Source organism: Prionailurus bengalensis, chromosome B3 (assembly GCF_016509475.1).
Source record: "Prionailurus bengalensis isolate Pbe53 chromosome B3, Fcat_Pben_1.1_paternal_pri, whole genome shotgun sequence".
Classification (NCBI taxonomy): Eukaryota; Metazoa; Chordata; class Mammalia; order Carnivora; family Felidae; genus Prionailurus; species Prionailurus bengalensis.
In genome coordinates this window covers 73,082,131-73,099,876 of record NC_057355.1, presented here as the reverse complement: position 1 = coordinate 73,099,876, position 17,746 = coordinate 73,082,131, and the positions used below count along the sequence as shown (strand labels likewise).

The window sequence follows — 17,746 nt, the reverse complement described above, 5'->3', positions numbered from 1 at the left end:
ACAATAAACTGTACAAATTTAAAGTAAACAATTCTATAAGATTTGGCAAACGTATGTATTTGTGAAGCCATGACCACAATCGAGGTAATGAACATATGCATCACCTCAAAAGTTGCCTCATGAACCTTTGTAATCCTTCTTTCAACCCTCTCCCTCCTGCCTCCAGGCAACACTTCTGTCATGAATTAGTTGGCATATTTTATAATTTTGAATGATGGAATCACATGTACTCTTTTGTCTGGCTTCTTCTCAGCATAATTATCTTGAGATTCTCCCATGGTTATAATTATCAAGAGTTTGTTGCTTTTTGTTGCTGTGTAGTATCCCATCATAGGCCTATAAAACAATTTGTCTATTCACCTGCTGATGACCATAAGATTAGCCCCAGTGGGGCTATTACAAATAAAGCTGCTATGAACATTTGTGTAAAAGAATTTTTTTTAATTTTATATTTTATTTTTTAAAATTTACATCCAAATTGGTTAGCATATAGTGCAACAATGATTTCAGGAGGAGATTCCTTGATGCCCCTGACCCATTTAGCCCATCCCCCCTCCCACAACCCCTTCAGTAACCTTCCGTTTGTTCTCCATATTTATGAGTCACTTCTGATTGTCCCCCTCCCTGTTTTTATATTATTTTTGTTTCCCTTCCCTTATGTTCATCTGTTTTGTCTCTTAAAGTTCTCATATGAGGGAAGTCATATGATTTTTGTCTTTCTCTGACTGACTAATTTTACTTAGCATAATACCCTCCAGTTCCATCCATGTAGTTGCAAATGGCAAGATTTCATTCATTTGATTGCCGAGTAGTACTCCATTGTATATATATATATATATACCACATCTTCTTTAGCCATTCATCCATCGATGGACATTTGGGCTCTTTCCATACTTTGGCTTTTGTTGATAGTGCTGCTATAAACAAGGGAGTGTCCCTTTTAAACAGCACACCTGTATCCTGTGGATAAATGCCTAGTAGTGCAATTGCTGGGTCATAGGGTAGTTCTATTTTTAGTTTTTTTTTTGAGGAACCTCCATACTGTTTTCCAGAGTGGCTGCACTAGCTTGCCTTCCCACCAACAATGCAAAAGAGATCCTCTTTCTCCATATCCTCGCCAACATCTGTTGTTGCCTGAGCTGTTAATGTTAGCCATTCTGAGGTGTAAAGTGGCATCTTATTGTGGTTTTGATTTGTATTTCCCTGATGATGAGTGATGTGGAGCATTTTTTCATGTGTCGGTTGGCCATCTGGATGTCTTCTTTGGAGAAGTATCTATTCATGTCTTTTGCCAATTTCTTCACTGGATTATTTGTTTTTTGGGTGTTGAGTTTGATAAGTTCTTTATAGATTTTGGATACCAACCCTTTATCGGATATGTCGTTTGCAAATGTCTTCTCCCATTCTGTCGGTTCCCTTTTAGTTTTGCTGATTGTTTCCTTCACTGTGCAGAAGGTTTTTATTTTGATGAGGTCCCAGTAGTTCATTTTTGCTTTTGTTTCCCTTGCCTCGGGAGACATGTTGAGTAACAACTTGCTGTGGCCAAGGTCAAAGAGGTTTTTGCCTGCTTTCTCCTTGAGGATTGTGATGGTTTCCTGTCTTACATTTAGGTCTATCATCCATTTTGAGTTTATTTTTGTGTCTGGTGTAAGAAAGTGGTCCAGGTTCATTCTTCTGAATGTCACTGTCCAGTTTTCCCACACCAGGCTGAAGAGACTGTCTTTTTTCCATTGGATATTCCTTCCTGCTTTGTCAAAAAATTGGTTGGCCATATGTTTGCAGGTCAATTTCTGGGTTCTCTGTTCTGTTCCATTGATCTGAGTGTCTGTTCTTGTGCCTGTACCATACTGTCTTGATGATTACAACTTTGTAGTATAGCTTGAATTCTGGGATTGTGATGCCTCCCGCTTTGGTTTTCTTTTTCAAGATTGCTTTGGCTATTTGAGATCTTTTTTGGTTCCATGCAAATTTTAGGATTATTTGTTCTAGTTCTGTGAAGAATGCTGGTGTTATTTTGATAGGATTGCATTGAATATGTAGATTGTTTTGGGTAGTATCGACATTTAAACAATATTTGTTCTTCCTATCCAGGAGCATGGAATCCTTTTCCATTTCTTTGTGTCTTCTTCAATTTCTTTCATCAGCTTTCTATAGTTTTCAGTGTATAGATATTTCACCTCTTTGGTTAGATTTATTCCTAGGTATTTTATGGTTGTTTGTGCAACTGTAAATGGGATCGATTTCTTGATTTCTCTTTCTTTCGCTTCATTGTTAATGTATAGGAATGCCACCAATTTCTGTGCATTGATTTTATATCCTCCAACTTTGCTGAATTCATGAATCAATTCTAGCAGTTTTTCAGTGGAATCTTTAGGGTTATCCATGTAGCATATCATGACATCTGCAAAGAGTGAAAATTTGACCTCTTCCTCACTGATCTGGATGCCTTTTATTTCTTTGTGTTGTCTGATTGCAGAGGCTAAGACTTCCAATACTATGTTGAGTAACAGTGGCAAGAGTGGACATCCCTGTCTTGTTCCTGACCTTAGGGGGAAAGCTCTCAGTTTTTCCCCATTGAGGATGATATTAGCATTGGGTTGTTCATATACTGCTTTTATGATCTTGAGGTATGCTCCTTGTATCCCTACTTTCTTGAGGGTTTTTATCAAGAAAGGATGCTGTATTTTGTCAAATGCTTTTTCTGCATCTATTGAGAGGATCAGGTGGTTCTTGTCCTTTCTTTTATTCATGTGATGAATCATGTTAATTGTTTTGCGGATATTGAACCAGCCCTGCATCCCAGGTATAAATCCCACTTGGTCATGGTGAATAATTGTTTTAATGTATTGTTGGATCTGGTTGGCTAATATCTTGTTGAGGATTTTTGTATCCATGTTCATCAGGGAAATTGGTCTATGGTTCTCCTTTTTAGTGGGGTCTCTGTCTGGTTTTGGAATCAAGGTAATGCTGGCATCACAGAAAGAGTTTGGAAGCTTTCCTTGCATTTCTATTTTTTGGAACAGTTTCAAGAGAATAGGTGTTAACTCTTCCTTAAATGTTTGGTAGAATTCCCCTGGAAAGCCATCTGGCCCTGGACTCGTTTTTTCAGAGATTTTTGATTACTAATTTTATTTCTTTACTGGTTATGGGTCTGTTTAAATTTTCTATTTCTTCCTGTTTCAGTTTTGGTAGTGTATATGTTTCTTGGAATTTGTCCATTTCTTCCAGATTGCCCGTTTTATTGGCATATAATTGCTCATAATATTCTCTTATTATTGTTTTTGTTTCTGTTGAGTTGGTTGTGATCACTCCTCTTTCATTCTTGATTTTATTTGGGTCTTTTCCTTTTTCTTCTTGACCAAACTGGCTAGTGGTTTATCAATTTTGTTAATTCTTTCCAAGAACCAGCTTCTGGTTTCATTGATCTGTTCTACTGGGGTTTTTTTTGTTGTTGTTTCAATAGCATTAATTTCTGCTCTAATCTTTATTATTTCCTGTCTTCTGCTGGTTTTGGGTTTTATTTGCTGTTCTTTTTCCAGCTCCTTAAGGTGTAATGTTGGGTTGTGTATCTGAGATCTTTCTTCCTTCTTTAGGAAGGCCTGGATTGCTGTATACTCTCCTCTTATGACTACCTTTGCTGCATCCCAGAGGTTTTGAGTTGTGGTGTTATCATTTTCATTGACTTCCGTATGCTTTCTAATTTCCTCTTTAACAGCTTGGTTAGCCCATTCATTCTTTAGTAGGATGTTCTTCAGTCTCCAAGTATTTGTTTCCTTTCCAAATTTTTCTTGTGGTTGATTTCGAGTTTCATAGCATTGTGGTCTGAAAATATGTATGTATGATCTTGATCTTTTTGTACTTACTTAGGGCTGATTTGTGTCCTAGTATGTGGTCTAATCTGGAGAACCTTCCATGTGCACTGGAGAAGAATGTACATTCTGCTGCTTTAGGTTGAAATGTTCTGAATATATCTGTTAAGTCCATCTGATCCAATGTGTCATTCAAAGCCATCGTTTCCTTGTTGATTTTTTATTAGATGATCTGTCCATTGCTGTGAGTAGGGTGTTGAAGTCTCCTACTATTATGGTACTACTATTGACGAGTTTCTTTATGTTTGTGATTAATCGACTTTATATATTTGGGTGCTCTCACATTGGAGCATAAATATTTACAATTATTAGGTCTTCTTGGTGGATAGACCCCTTGATTATGATATAATGCCCTTCTACATCTCTTGATACAGTCTTTATTTTAAAGTCTAGATTGTCTGATATAAGTATGGCTTCTCTGGCTTTCTTTTGTTGACTATTAGCATGATAGATGGTTCCCATCCCCTTATTTTCAATCTGAAGGTGTCTTTAGGTCTAAAGTGGGTCTCTTGTAAACAGCATATTGATGGATCATGTTTTCTTATCCACTCTGTTACCCTGTGCCTTTTGATTCGATTGTTGAGTCCATTGACGTTTAGAGCAAGTACTAAAAGATATGAATTTATTACCATTATGTTGCTTGTAGAGTTGGAATTTCTGGTGGTGTTCTCTGGTCCTTTCTAGTCTTTGTTGCTTTTGGTCTTTTTTTTTTTTTTTTTTTTTTTTTTTTTTTATCTTTTCTCCCCTCAGAGAGTCCCTCTTAAAATTTCTTGCAGGGCTTGTTTAGTGGTCACAAACTCCTTTAATTTAATTTATGTTTGTCCAGGAAACTTTTTATCTCTCCTTCTATTTTGAATGACAGCCTTGCTGGAGAAAGAATTCGTGGCTGCATTTTTTTCTGATTCAGCACATTGTATGTATCCTGCTACTCCTTTCTGGCCTGCCAAGTTTCTGTGGATAGGTCTGCTGAACCTTATCTGTCTTCCCTTGTAGGTTAGGGACTTCTTTTCCCTTGCTGCTTTCATGACTCTCTCCTTGCCTGAGTATTTTGTGAATTTGACTATGATATGCCTTGATGGTGGCTGGTTTTTGTTGAATCTAATGGGAGTCCTCTGTGCTTCCTGGATTTTGATGTCTGTGTCTTTCCCCAGGTTAGGAAAGTTTTCCACTATGATTTGCTCACATAACCCTTCTACCCCTATTTCTCTCTCTTCCTCTTCTGGGACCCCTATGATTGTGATGTTGTTCCTTTTTAATGAGTCACTGATTTCTCTAATTCTTAAATCATGCTCTTTTGCCTTCATCTACCTCTTTTTTTCTGCTTCATTATTCTCTATAAGTTTGTTCTCTATACCACTGATTCTCTGTTGTGCCTCATCCATCCTTTCCACCACGGCATCCATCCTGATTGCATCCCAGTTATAGCATTTTTAATTTCATTCTGGCTATTTTTTACTTCTTTTATCTCTGAAGAAAGGGATTCTAATCTATTTTCAACTGCAGCTAGTATTCTTATTATCATGATTCTAAATTTTGGTTCAGACATCTTGCTTCTATCTGTGTTGGTTAAATCCCTGACTGTCGTTTCTTTGTGCTCTTTCTTTTGGGGTGAAATCCTTCGTTTTGTAATTTTGAAGGGAGAAAAGGAATTAATGAGGAAGAAAAATTGAAATTAAAAAGAAAATTAAATTTTTTTAAATATTAAAATTAAAAATTAAACGCACACACACACACAAGTCGAATAAATGATGCTAGATCCTAGGTGTGTTTTGGTCTGGGTGTTGAAAGTGGTTTGAGAGATTAGAGGAAAAAAAAGGGGAGGAGAAAAAAAGGAAATCATTTGAGAATTTGAAAAATGAATACACTGAAGTAGACTAAAATGAGATGATGGGGGTAAATAGAATTTGAAAAAATATACACAAAAGTAAAGAATATAGTAGAAAAAATTAAAGAAAAATATTTTAATAAAAATTAAAATAAATATGAATTTTTTTCTGTATTTAAGAAAAAAGAAAAGAAATTAAAAAGAGAAAAAATATAAAAAAAGAAAAAGAAAGAAAAAAGAAATCATTTGAAAATTTGAAAAAGTGAATACACTGTAGTAGACTAAAATAAAATGATAGAAGTAAAACAGAATTTGAAAAAATTTACATTAAACAAAAAATATAGTAATAAAAATTAAATAAAAATATTTTAATAGAAATTGAAAGTGTAAGTGTAATTTTTCTCTTTCTGCATTCAAGAAAAAGAAAAGAAATGAAAAAGAGAAAAAAGAAAAAAAGGAAATTGTTTGAAAATTTGAAAAGGTCAATACACTGAAGTAGACTAAAATAGAATGATGGAAGTAAGAATTTGAAAAAACTTACACAAAAGTAAAAAATATAGTAATAAAAATTAGAGAAAAATATTTTTAATAAAAATGAATTTTTTCTTTTTCTGTATTCAAGAAAAAGAAAAGAATTGTGAAAGAGAAAAAGAAAAAAGAAAAAAAAGAAAGAAAATTGAATAGATGAACCTGCTAACAGATTGAAGTAGGACTGAAATTGCTTCGTTTTCCCCTAGAGGTCAGTCCATGTAGCTCTTTATAGTCCATAGATTAAGTCCCGGAGAGGTTTGTGTTCTTGAGCCAATTTGGCCCAGTTGGGCAGGGCTCGGTGTAATAGCTCTGCTCTCCACTAGATGGCGCTGCTAGCCTACTGGGGTGGGTTGTTGCGGTGCTCATCGGTGCGCATGCGCATGCGCTGGAGCGGTGAAAAAATGGCGCCACCCAGCCACCCAGTCTGTTCTCCCGGATCAGCAGTCGTGCACCGGTCCTCCGTCTTCAGCTCTCATCCACTCCCCACTTTTTCACTCTCCGTGACCAGGCCCCAGGCAGTACCTCTCTCCTGAGTTTTGTCTCAGATGCGGCTCTTTTCCCTGACCCCTTACTTCTGAAGAACTGTGGCTTTGACCCGTTCTGCCCCTCTGCAGGAAGGTCTCACTGAGCAATGGCCGAATGAGCAATGGCCGAATACCGGCTGCACCCAGGAACGCTTGCTGGACCTTGCTGCTGCCGGTGCCCCAAGACTTTGGCCAGGTGCCAGCCCACGCCAGAAAAAGTTCGTGAGATAGTGTAGCAGCAGCTTTTCAGGGATTATGGAAAATCACAACACACATCTGGTACCTTAACGACCTTGTTCCAGCACCAGCGAATGTGGCCATTTTCTGGGGTCTGCTGGGACCAGGTGGCTTCAACCGTCTCTACCAAACGTCCTTCCAGCAGTGGAACCGCTTTTCCCGGTGTGGCCAGCGAGAACCCACTCGGTTCCTGAGGATTCGCCCTTCCCACCAGAGCACCGCCAGGTAGGGAGCTGTGGAGTTGCAGCCTTTGCGCTCCCCTTGTTTACAGTCTTAATGGAATTTAAACCCTTTCCTTTCTCCTTTCTCCCTTTTTAGTTTAGTCCCTGCGGCTATTTCCAATTTTCCACTTTCTCTCCAGCTGCTTTTGGGGAGGGGTGATTTTCCCGTATTCTCCCCCCCATCCCCGGTCTCCGTCCTCTCTCCGCCCGCAAAAGCAGTTCCCTACCTTCCACAGGTTCTCTCTCCCCAAGTTCACCACTATGCGCCATGTACCTGCTGACTTCTGTGGTTCAGGTTGTGCAGATTATTGTGTTAATCCTCCAATCGGTTTTCTAAGTGTGTAGGATGGTTTAGTGTTGGTCTGGCTGTATTTCACGGACGTGAGACACACAAAAAAACTTCCATGCTGTTCCACCATCTTGGTTCCTCCTCATAAAAGATTTTTTTATTGACATATGCTTTCATTTCTCTTGGGTCAATATCTGGGAGTAGAATGGCTGGATCATATGGTAAGAGTATATATGACTTTGTTAAACCAATTTGTTCTTGTAGTTTTTTTTGTAGATTCCCTTGCATTTTCTGCTCAGTTGTGCTGTTAATGAAGATAAGGTCACTTCTTCCTTTCCAAACTGTATGTCTTTTGTTTCTTCCACATGCCTTATTACATTTGCGAACCTCTAATTCAATATTAAATACAAGTGGTGAGAGCCAAACTTTTTCCCTTATTTCCAAAACAAGGAGAAAGCATTTGGCTTTCACCATCAAGTATGACATTTGATGGAGGTATCTTGTTGAACCCCTTTTTTAAGTTGAGGAAATTCCCATCAGTTCCCAATTCTCTGGGAGTTTCAATCAGGAATGGATCTAAATTTGGTCAAATGCTTTTTCTGTATTTAATGAGATTACCCTCATAAAAAAAGCTTGTCAATCTCTTAGGATACGTTATTGATAAATTGTCACGACAAAATATTAAGGAAAATATTACTCTCCCATTTTGTAAATAGTGGAATGAAGTTCAAAAGTATCAAGAAAGTTCATGGCAGAGCTAACAGTTTTGAACACAGAAGTCTAGCAAAAACCTGTTCGGTGTTTTTGCCACTATACATTGCTTTCAGAGAAATCTGAAAGACTAGAGGGTGGCAAAATGACTTCTTCCCAAACCTTTCAAATATTTTAAGACAGTCTTTAATAAGTTATTTAGGCAAGTGAAACTAATAAAGCAAATTAAATAATTGCAGGTTTGGCTCTTTTACCAAAAGAGGAAAGAAAATCTTTTATAAAGGATACTCAAACTGGTGTTCAGGAGCTGACCCCTGTATAGGGGCCTCACCATTCCATTCAGAGCAATTATTAGATACCTGCTTTAAGCAATGCACCGTAGTAGGCATGACAAACTCTTCTAGAGTTTTGTGAACCACTGGGATACTGGAGTTTCATTCATGACTAATGATTACTCTCTCTCTGGTCCTTGAAACTTGCTTGTGATAATGCAGTCTAAGGGCATAGTTGTTCCAATTAACCAGTATAAATGTTTCTAAATTTTTTTATTTTTTTATTTAAAATTTTTTTTTTTGAGAGAGAGAACATGTGGGGGGTGGGTGCAGAGAGAGATGGGGACAGGGGATCCAAAGCAGGCTCTGCACTGACAGCAGAGAGCCCAATGTGGGGCTCGAACTCACGAACTGTGAGATCATGACCTGAGATGAAGTCAGACACTCAAACTGACTGAGCCACCCAGACACACCATCTCTCAAAAAATTTCAAATAAAATTGCCTTATGATCCAGAAATTCCACTTCTGGTATACATTCAAAAATGGGAAGAATTTCACTATAAACCCCAAACATTGAGACATTTATAAATTCCTGTTTCCACCAAAAGGAAAGTTTTGCTTTGGAAGACCCAAAGGTGCAGCAAAAGATGGATATGGATAAAGAAAATGTGGTATGACATACACTGAAATATTATTCAACCTAAAAAAGGATAGAAATTCTGACACATGTTGCAACATCGGTGAACCTTGAAGACATTATGTAAAATGAAAGTCACATAATGACCAATACTGCATAATTCCACCTCTAGGAGGTGTCCAAAATAGTCAAACTCATGGAAAGAGAAAGTAGAATGGTAGTTCCCAAGGACTGTAGGGATGGAGCTATTGTTTAATGAGTACAAATATTCAGTTTTTCAAGATGAAAAGATTTCTGGAAATGGATAGTGCTGCTTGTTGAACAACAATGTAAATGTATTTCATACCACTGAATTGAACACTTAAAAATTGTTAAACTAGGGGCGCCTGGGTGGCGCAGTCAGTTAAGCGTCCGACTTCAGCCAGGTCACGATCTCACGGTCCGTGAGTTCGAGCCCCGCGTCAGGCTCTGGGCTGATGGCTCAGAGCCTGGAGCCTGTTTCCGATTCTGTGTCTCCCTCTCTCTCTGCCCCTCCCCCGTTCATGCTCTGTCTCTCTCTGTCCCAAAAATAAATAAAAACGTTGAAAAAAAAATTTAAAAAAAATTGTTAAACTGGTAAAAATGTATGTTACAATGGTAAAATTTTATAATTAAAATTTTTTAAAGAGATTCTTGTTAAGATTTCTACCCTACCCATCTGCTTTCCACGCAAATATAAAAGAGTGTTACAATGCAAGATCAATTATCAACCATCCATTACCATTCGAATGTGAAGGCACTGGGGAAATGAGGTTAGAGGTGGAAGGAGGAAAATGGAGAGAAGGAGTGGTGTTGGACTGTGGAACATTGATCAAACAAAGAGGGCTCAGAAGTGTGCAATCTGAGCCACGTGCTGGGAAAAATGCCTTTGAAAAAGTTTTGAAGTAAAGGGTGGGAACAGACAAAGAGGATAATTCACACCCTGCTACTTCACAGGGTCCTCCCTAAGAGCCACTAATCATGATCATTTGCAGATAACAGTGTTGGGAAGCAGGTAAACCTCCAGAATGCAAATCGAGGACATAAATGCTAGGCGTGTTAATAAGATGGGATGAGCAATAGTACAGACATATGTCACAGAGTAGGCACCTTGGAGAATACATGTAAGTACAGTTGACTCACAGTAAACAAACCTAATTAAACCACGTCATTAAGCAGAATAAACCAGCGTGACATAAAGCAAAAAAAGGAAAACCACAGAAACATTCCATGGCCTTCCATATTCTAAATAATGGCTGTAACATAATATATATTCGAGATATACTTACTGAATAAAATTCACCTGAAAATCCAACAATTCACACACATTTTTACTGATTTTTGAGTCAAATGTTTCCGAATTTACTTAGCCAATTCTCACAGCTGAATCTAATTGCAAAATGGCAAATTGTTTATCGTGGCTTTTCTAGTTTTAAATAAACACTTTCAACACAAATTTTCAGGGGTAAGGATGTTTTTGATGCATGATAATTCTTAACTAGAGAGGTATTTTCTTAGAGTCAGGTTTTCCCTCTAACCCTCCATCTGAGCTGCCCTAGCCTTAGCCACTTCCTGTGTAGGATGGAATTCCCTGCCTTGATCCCTACAACAGGTGGATGTATCAACAAGAGCTCTGGGGTTTGGGTACACCTCCCTCCAGCATGCCTCTCACTGTGGGCTCCTGAGTGCACAGAAATACACTGCAGAGTCCTCCAGCTGTGAAGCTGAGATGACAAGATGGATGGATTTTCTTGCCTTCTGGAAATTCAATGAGTAGCGACCTTCTGTGGCATTTTGTTGGTTGTAAGAATCCTGACGAACAAGGAAAATCATCTCCCCGCGGCTGGGCTGCTTGTACCACAATAGACTATAACTTGGATCGCTGGTGTCATATGTGCATTCCAGGATGACAGCCTCCTTCTCCTGTACTAACATCGCTGGTGGGGCTTGAGTTACCTTTTGGGAAATACTGGATCCTGAAGAAAAAAACATGGGATCAGAGTTTCAGAATAAGTCATCTGGCACAAGGAAATTGTGTTTTACACACTATTATCCCTCCCTCCCAAGGTACCCACAAGACACCACTTATGTCCCCTGTTTTTAGGTCGTACAGGAGGAACATTACAATGGGGGCCATCCTTACCCAGCCACATCGAAGCCATTACCACCTTCAGAAGGCTGGACAGAAACATGTTTGAGTTTTTCCACAAGATGGGAAATGTCTTCTTCAATTTCAGAGCTCGGCACCATGAGGGGAGCCTGCCAGGGTGAGGGAAGGATGGCTGGGTATGTGCTACTGTTGCCCCAGAACAGGAAATAGAGGTTTCCTGTAGCAAGTTGTGTGGGTCATGTCACACTTCTCTCTGTACCAGCTGAGAGTCTCATTATCCAGACTTCTTTTTGCATTCAGTGACTCTAATGTGTAAACAGTCACATCTGAAAATGAATGAGTAAAATTTTATATTGAAATGAGGATTGATGGTTTAACTATAATATGTTCATTCATTGCATCTGTGATGAAAGTGGGTGGGAGGCACTTACTTAAAAATATGACAACTAAGGGTCACTTTGGGAACACATATACTAAAATTAGAATAATACAGAGAAAATTAGCATGGCCTGTGTGCAAGAATGATGTGAAAATTCATGAAGTATTCTATATTTTTAAAAATACTACATGTAATGTATTATGGAAACAGCATAAGATATAAGAATCATGAAAAAAGATGTAAGAATCATGTATGCTCACACTATGTTATTTCACATAAGATAGAAATAAATCACTTTATGATAAGAAGGAAAAATGTTTAGACTAACTGTAGCTCTTTCAATCTACCTATTAGTATGCCAGTATTCTTCCTCACTGTCAATGTCTGTTCAGATGCCTTTCTTGGGGCCGAAGGCTGAAAAATCTAATCACTTTTTGCTGAAAGGTTTAGACTGAAGCCCTCAGATAATAGATCCTGTCACCGAGGTCTCCTTCTTACATTGTTTAGTTTCAACAGCTCAGCTCTGTTTCAGAAAGGCCAGAATATACATCAGAGTTTGTTCATTAATTATCAAATATTTAAATTTATATTTTTCCCATTACCTCAATTGAACCACAGTAAGCCCCTGTACTTTGTATGCTCAGTTCTGAAAAGAATATACCTAGGTGACACCATACACCTCCACAAGACTATTGACCATACGATGATTGATTGTGATAAGACTTTCTCTGTGTGCACAGATTAAAAGTAAGGTTGTGTCCTAAGGATATTTTTCAACATCATGGCAAACAGCAAAGATCCATTGCCTCTTACTGTTGACTTCCTGATACAGTAGCAAAGACTTAACATCCTTGTCTCAAAATCATTATAGCTTCAGCTAAATTGGTCGAAGCATCTTCAGAATTTGTACTGCAGTCTCCATGAAATATGATAGAACCACAGAGTACAACTGTCAGGCTCTCTAAGTGATAGACTATAACTCTCTATAAACACCTAATGTTTTTCTACCACTGGCAGAGTAAATGTGAAATATTATTAATTTCTACTCCTATTACTCAACTCTAACACATTTCTCAATGAAGGGAGCCTCATGATTGCACTTACGTCATTCAAGAAGTGTCCATACCCAGGGTAAATCTGTCAGACACTCTGAGACCAGATTCTGAATTAATAGAATTTTAATAATCTTATCTTAAACATTGAAAGAGACAATACCAGACTGGTCATGCAATTACCACTCCAGAATCCTTTATAAAATTCAATCACTTAGCAGAAGCAACATTAATTCAAGTGGCTGAATTAATGGATATCTTTTGGGCATGTCAATTTCCAAAAAAAAAAATTATGTAGTCAGTGTCAGTCAATAGGCTTTTAAAGTATTCACACCTTCCAAACACTATAAAGACAGTGAGATTCCTTAACTTTCTTTTATTGACCCTTTCACATAGCTCATGTATCTTATAAGAAAGGAACAGCAAATACATGAATTATTGATGTCTTCGTGTTGTTAAAAAGAAATTTTATCATAATGACGAAAGATCACGATACAAAAGACACTGTAGAAGCTAGGGAAAAATGCCTGAGCAGGCCATCATGCTACACATACGTTTCCAACTAAGGTCCTTATGTGAGCACCTTTTTTTTTTTTTTAATTTTTTAATGTTTATTTATTTTTGAGACAGAAAGAGATACAGCATGAACGGGGAAGGGTCAGAGAGAGAGGGAGAAAGGATCTGAAACAGGCTCCAGGCTCTGAGCTGTCAGCACAGAGCCTGACGTGGGGCTCGAACTCACGGACCATGAGATCATGACCTGAGCCGAAGTCGGACGCTTAACCGACTGAGCCACCAAGGCACCCCAAGCACCTCTTAAAAAACATAAAGACCAATCCATGGAAAAGTTTAATAATTCCAATTTGGTTGCAGAATATTTGGCACTAAGCTTGATAACGAGTCCCACATCAGGTGAGCTCGGGCCCCGCTTCTGGTAAAACACAAGTCCGTGAGCCCTGCTTCTCTCTCTCTCTCCCTCCCTCTCCTTCTTTCTCTCTACCCCCCTTCCCAACTTGCACCCTCTCTCTCTGCCCCTTGCTCACTTGCACCCTCTCTCTCCCTAAAAAAAAAAAACAAGGCTATGGTTAGTAATGTTTAATACAATCAAATGTGAAGTGACTCAGGGAGGTTTGGAACAAGTTGTCTCTACATTAACCATTAGTCCAAATGCCTTTGTGTGCACTGCACTAACGAGGTGGCTAATAAGTGCATATAAAATGTTTCCCATATGCCTCAGAAAGAACGGTTTTAATTATAATGATAACACAAAATTACAAGTCCAAGAATACATTTAATTATCTTAAAACCACAGAGCTTTATTAAGAAAGGAAGACATATAAATGGAAAGAAACAGAACGCCCTGAAACAAATAATCAGGTATACGCATTAAGGACTTTTATTTTTCACAATCAATTTATACATTTAATTCCATCATAAAAATTAGATTAAAAGTATGTTTAAGTAGCAGAATTCATCTTTCCTTCTTTCTTTAAAAAAACATCTACGGATAGCCCATTATATGAAAAAGTTTGTGCTAGGTACTGCGAATACAGCAGTGAATGAAATACAAAATTCTGTCTTCTAAATTCTATGAGAGAGTAATTGTGAACAGATACTTAGAGAATTTTGTAAATGAGAATAGATTTCTGAGTTTTATCTTAAGTTCATATTGTCAAGTCATTCCCTATCTTAATTGCTCTCAAACACACAAATAATAGACACCATTACTGGGCTCTAAAGGAAAACCCATGCCACATTTTCTGAAAGAGAAAGTGATCAAATCACATATATGGCTGTCAAATTTTGCCCCAAATACAGAGGAAGAAAATTAGTATGAAACTCTACTTAATTAAAATATTTCACAGAGCTATTGTAAAGCAGATGTTAAATAAAACATTAAAAATAAAATAAAGTAGATGTTAGAGGTGAAAACATGATGGAAGGAATGCTCAAATCAAATTATATTAAGTGAAAAAATCATGTTCCTAATCAGAATATGATTTTTTAAGACTAAAATGAATATTAGCAATAATATCCGATTATAGAAGTATGGCTTTCATATTTTTCACTTTATGTATTTCTATATTTGACATGTAATGTTGTAAAATCAGAAAAATAATAAATGCTGCTTGGAAACACAACATTTAAATGCCCATCTCATCCATAGTAAGGACTGAAATATTAGTACTAAGGGGTTATTTATGGGAAAGGCATCTGAATAGCATATGTAAACTCACATTTAAAGCCTGAATTTCAAAATAAAACCTTACTAACTCCCTTCAAGAATTCTATTGAGCAGCAATCATCCAAGAAAATGTTCTAACCCTGTCGGGGTCATCTCGATCCCAGTTGTCTTAAGTTATGCTTTAATGTCTAACACATTAGCTTCCGCCTGCAGACAAACAATAGCACAAACGATCTACTTGAAGTTCTGTGTCAAAGGACAGGGGTTGCTCAGTCACAGGTTTGGGTGCAGGCAGCAGGTGTCTGGGACGCAATGTGCACTTGCTGCACAGAAGTAGACAGCTGAGTCTGCAGGCTGGGCGGCTGCGATGTGCAGGGACAGATGCTTGGCCGTCTTATTCAGTAAAACAGTGAGTCTTTGGTCTTCTTTTTTGGCCACACTTGAAAGAATGTCTATAATGAGCTGGGGACCTTTTCCAAGTTCTTGCTTATACCAAGGGAAGTAGACTGAGGCACTGTCTGAGTAACTACAGGTGATAACACAGCTGTTTCCCTCCTGGACACTCAGGGTGGAAGGATGCTGCTCCACATTCTCTCCTCTGCTGAGCCCTGTGCAGAAAGAAAAGGTCAGAGAAAGGAGAGCAGTTCCCAGGTTATTATGCTTCAGAATTCCCCTTTTCTCCACTACCTGGAGGAAACCTGAGTAAAGCCAGTCTTGACTGCTGAAGACTATCCACTAATTACTCTGTTTCTCATAAACACTCAACTCACAGTGCAGTGGCAGCCACAAGAGCATGATGAAAGCCCCCTCGGATGTCCTCATGGTTCCTCCCAATTACAATTACGATCACTTTCAGAATTGTCACCTCCAGCCAGCACAGCTACTTCTAGCACCGGCCCGCCCTTCTTTCCTGCATCAGTCAGAGTGGTTTCCCACGTGTCCACCAGCCAATAAGGAGACGACTGTGCTTCTGCCAGACCTACTCATGCAGATGCTCTACCATGGACCCTCCGCCTGGTCTGCGGCAGCTCAGGCGCACCCTCCTGTGGTCACGTCTGTACTGAACTCACTGGGGAAAACCTTCTTCCCCTACCCCGTGCCTCTGAGGGACTCAGACGCATAATGGCAGCGATACGTCAAACAAATTACATCCTAGACCAGAGACTAGATGCACAGGAAGAATGTAAACATTAAGATTTATACCTCTGCACACTACTGAGTCACTGTTAAGTTCAAAAGAGTAGATCCTGTTGCCGTTTATTCAATGATGGGCCTCGTGTACGTGTTTGAAACGAGGAAGGAATCATGATTCACTCTCTTAAACAAAGAACATAGAAAACCTTCCCTTTCTGCCAAATCTACCAGCCTCATTTGTCTGTCATGGAGAAAAACTTTCCTAAAAGGAACATGCAAGCCAAAGATTAGAGTAAAAGAGAGAATATCATTTGATATTTCAAATAAGATAACTTTTATCTCAGTCGCTGCTTGTCCGAGCTGTCTGGCCCATGACCTCGCTACTCCCAGAGGACTGACAGTACCAACAGTCAGATGTGGAATCTTCCCTCAGTAAGATGACTGTGACAAAAAGTAGAAGACCAAATTTCAATCATAAGGGAGCAGGAAGATAACTTCCATCACTTACTTATTAATATTTCAACTATAAGAAACAGTTTGACCAAAGATTAGATTAATTTGCATAAAGAAATCTGACATGCTATTAAGAAATCTATTTGAATGTTATGTGTCTTATATTCTGCAAAGTATTGAAAGACAGACTAGACGTGCTGAGCAAACATCAAGCTGCATGCTCAGAAAATATAACCACATATGACTTTATCCTTGAACTGATTTCATTTTCTCAAATCAAGATAGATGGCATGTCTTAAAATGCAATTACCGACTCATGGACTCAGTAGAATTCCTTCTAAAGTATTAGCCAACTATTGTGTCATCCTTCCCCTTCCTGGTCATCACTGGTTCACATTCCATACTCTGCTATTTTTCTCCTAAACTCCTCTAGAGTGTTCTCTCCCCAAATTCATTGATAAAGTTCTCTGGACCTATGAGTTTCCAGAATTATTGCTCTCTGTCTAAACCCTTTCTCATCCACTTGAATGTCTTGGAATTTTCTGATGACCTCTGTGAGAATAAATCCACGGAAGTCTAAATCTTGCATGTGCTCAGGAATAGTACCAACAGGAAACAGGCCCTAAAGAATTGATCAGAAGAAATGGTTTCTGGGAAACTAATACCACTTCATTTCCAAAAGTGGAAGCTCCTTTCTATGATTCATACTCACTGATCCTCTGAAATGAAAAGAATAAAGTTAATCTTCCTTCCATATCTCCCATCCTTCAGGTTTAAAGACAGCTATGGTGAAGAACATCAACTCAATATGTAAATATATGGGTATATATAAAATGTGCTTTTATGTATGTAAAACTTCTTGATTTGGGGAATCTTTCATTCTCTCACCCATTCCCCATAAAATGAGAATTCTCAAACTCTTCCCTGGTCAAATTTCCCTTTTCTCGGATCTAGACACTGAGGTCAATATAGGCACTTTTGAGGTGTGACACACAGAACTGAATGTGATGTTCTGAATGTGAGCATTCATACGAATAATGTTCTTCCATGTATTGACTATAACACAGATAGATACAGCCATCTCTTGGACAAAATTCCCAACTCCATGATTATTTCAGAGAATATTGCTTTACTTCTTGTCAGAGTGTTGGCCTAGAAAACCTTCATCAAACACCTTCATGGACTCCCAGCTCCAGAAGTCTTCCAAATCCAGTGATCTTTTTTTGTAGACAATGTGTGAGTCATGCTCATTATACTCATCCTGACTTCAAGGGATACCCATCTGGGGTAATAAATAT

General features: G+C 38.4%; 1 non-coding gene and 3 gene segments (V, D, J or C); 1 reads left to right on the top strand and 3 right to left on the bottom strand.

Annotated features, from left to right (window-relative positions):
* The window catches only part of LOC122468860, a 39,091-nt gene that overhangs the window by 2,595 nt on the left and 18,750 nt on the right, over window positions 1-17,746 (bottom strand).
* Window positions 10,446-11,888, bottom strand: LOC122468863. The segment is given in 2 exon segments: window positions 10,446-11,111; window positions 11,279-11,888. Coding segments are annotated over 2 exon segments (357 nt in total).
* LOC122469704 lies at window positions 11,696-11,801 on the top strand. The gene has a single exon (XR_006293599.1). It is a non-coding gene; the product is annotated as a U6 spliceosomal RNA (small nuclear RNA).
* On the bottom strand, window positions 14,057-16,129 carry LOC122468859. The segment is given in 2 exon segments: window positions 14,057-15,469; window positions 15,632-16,129. Coding segments are annotated over 2 exon segments (387 nt in total).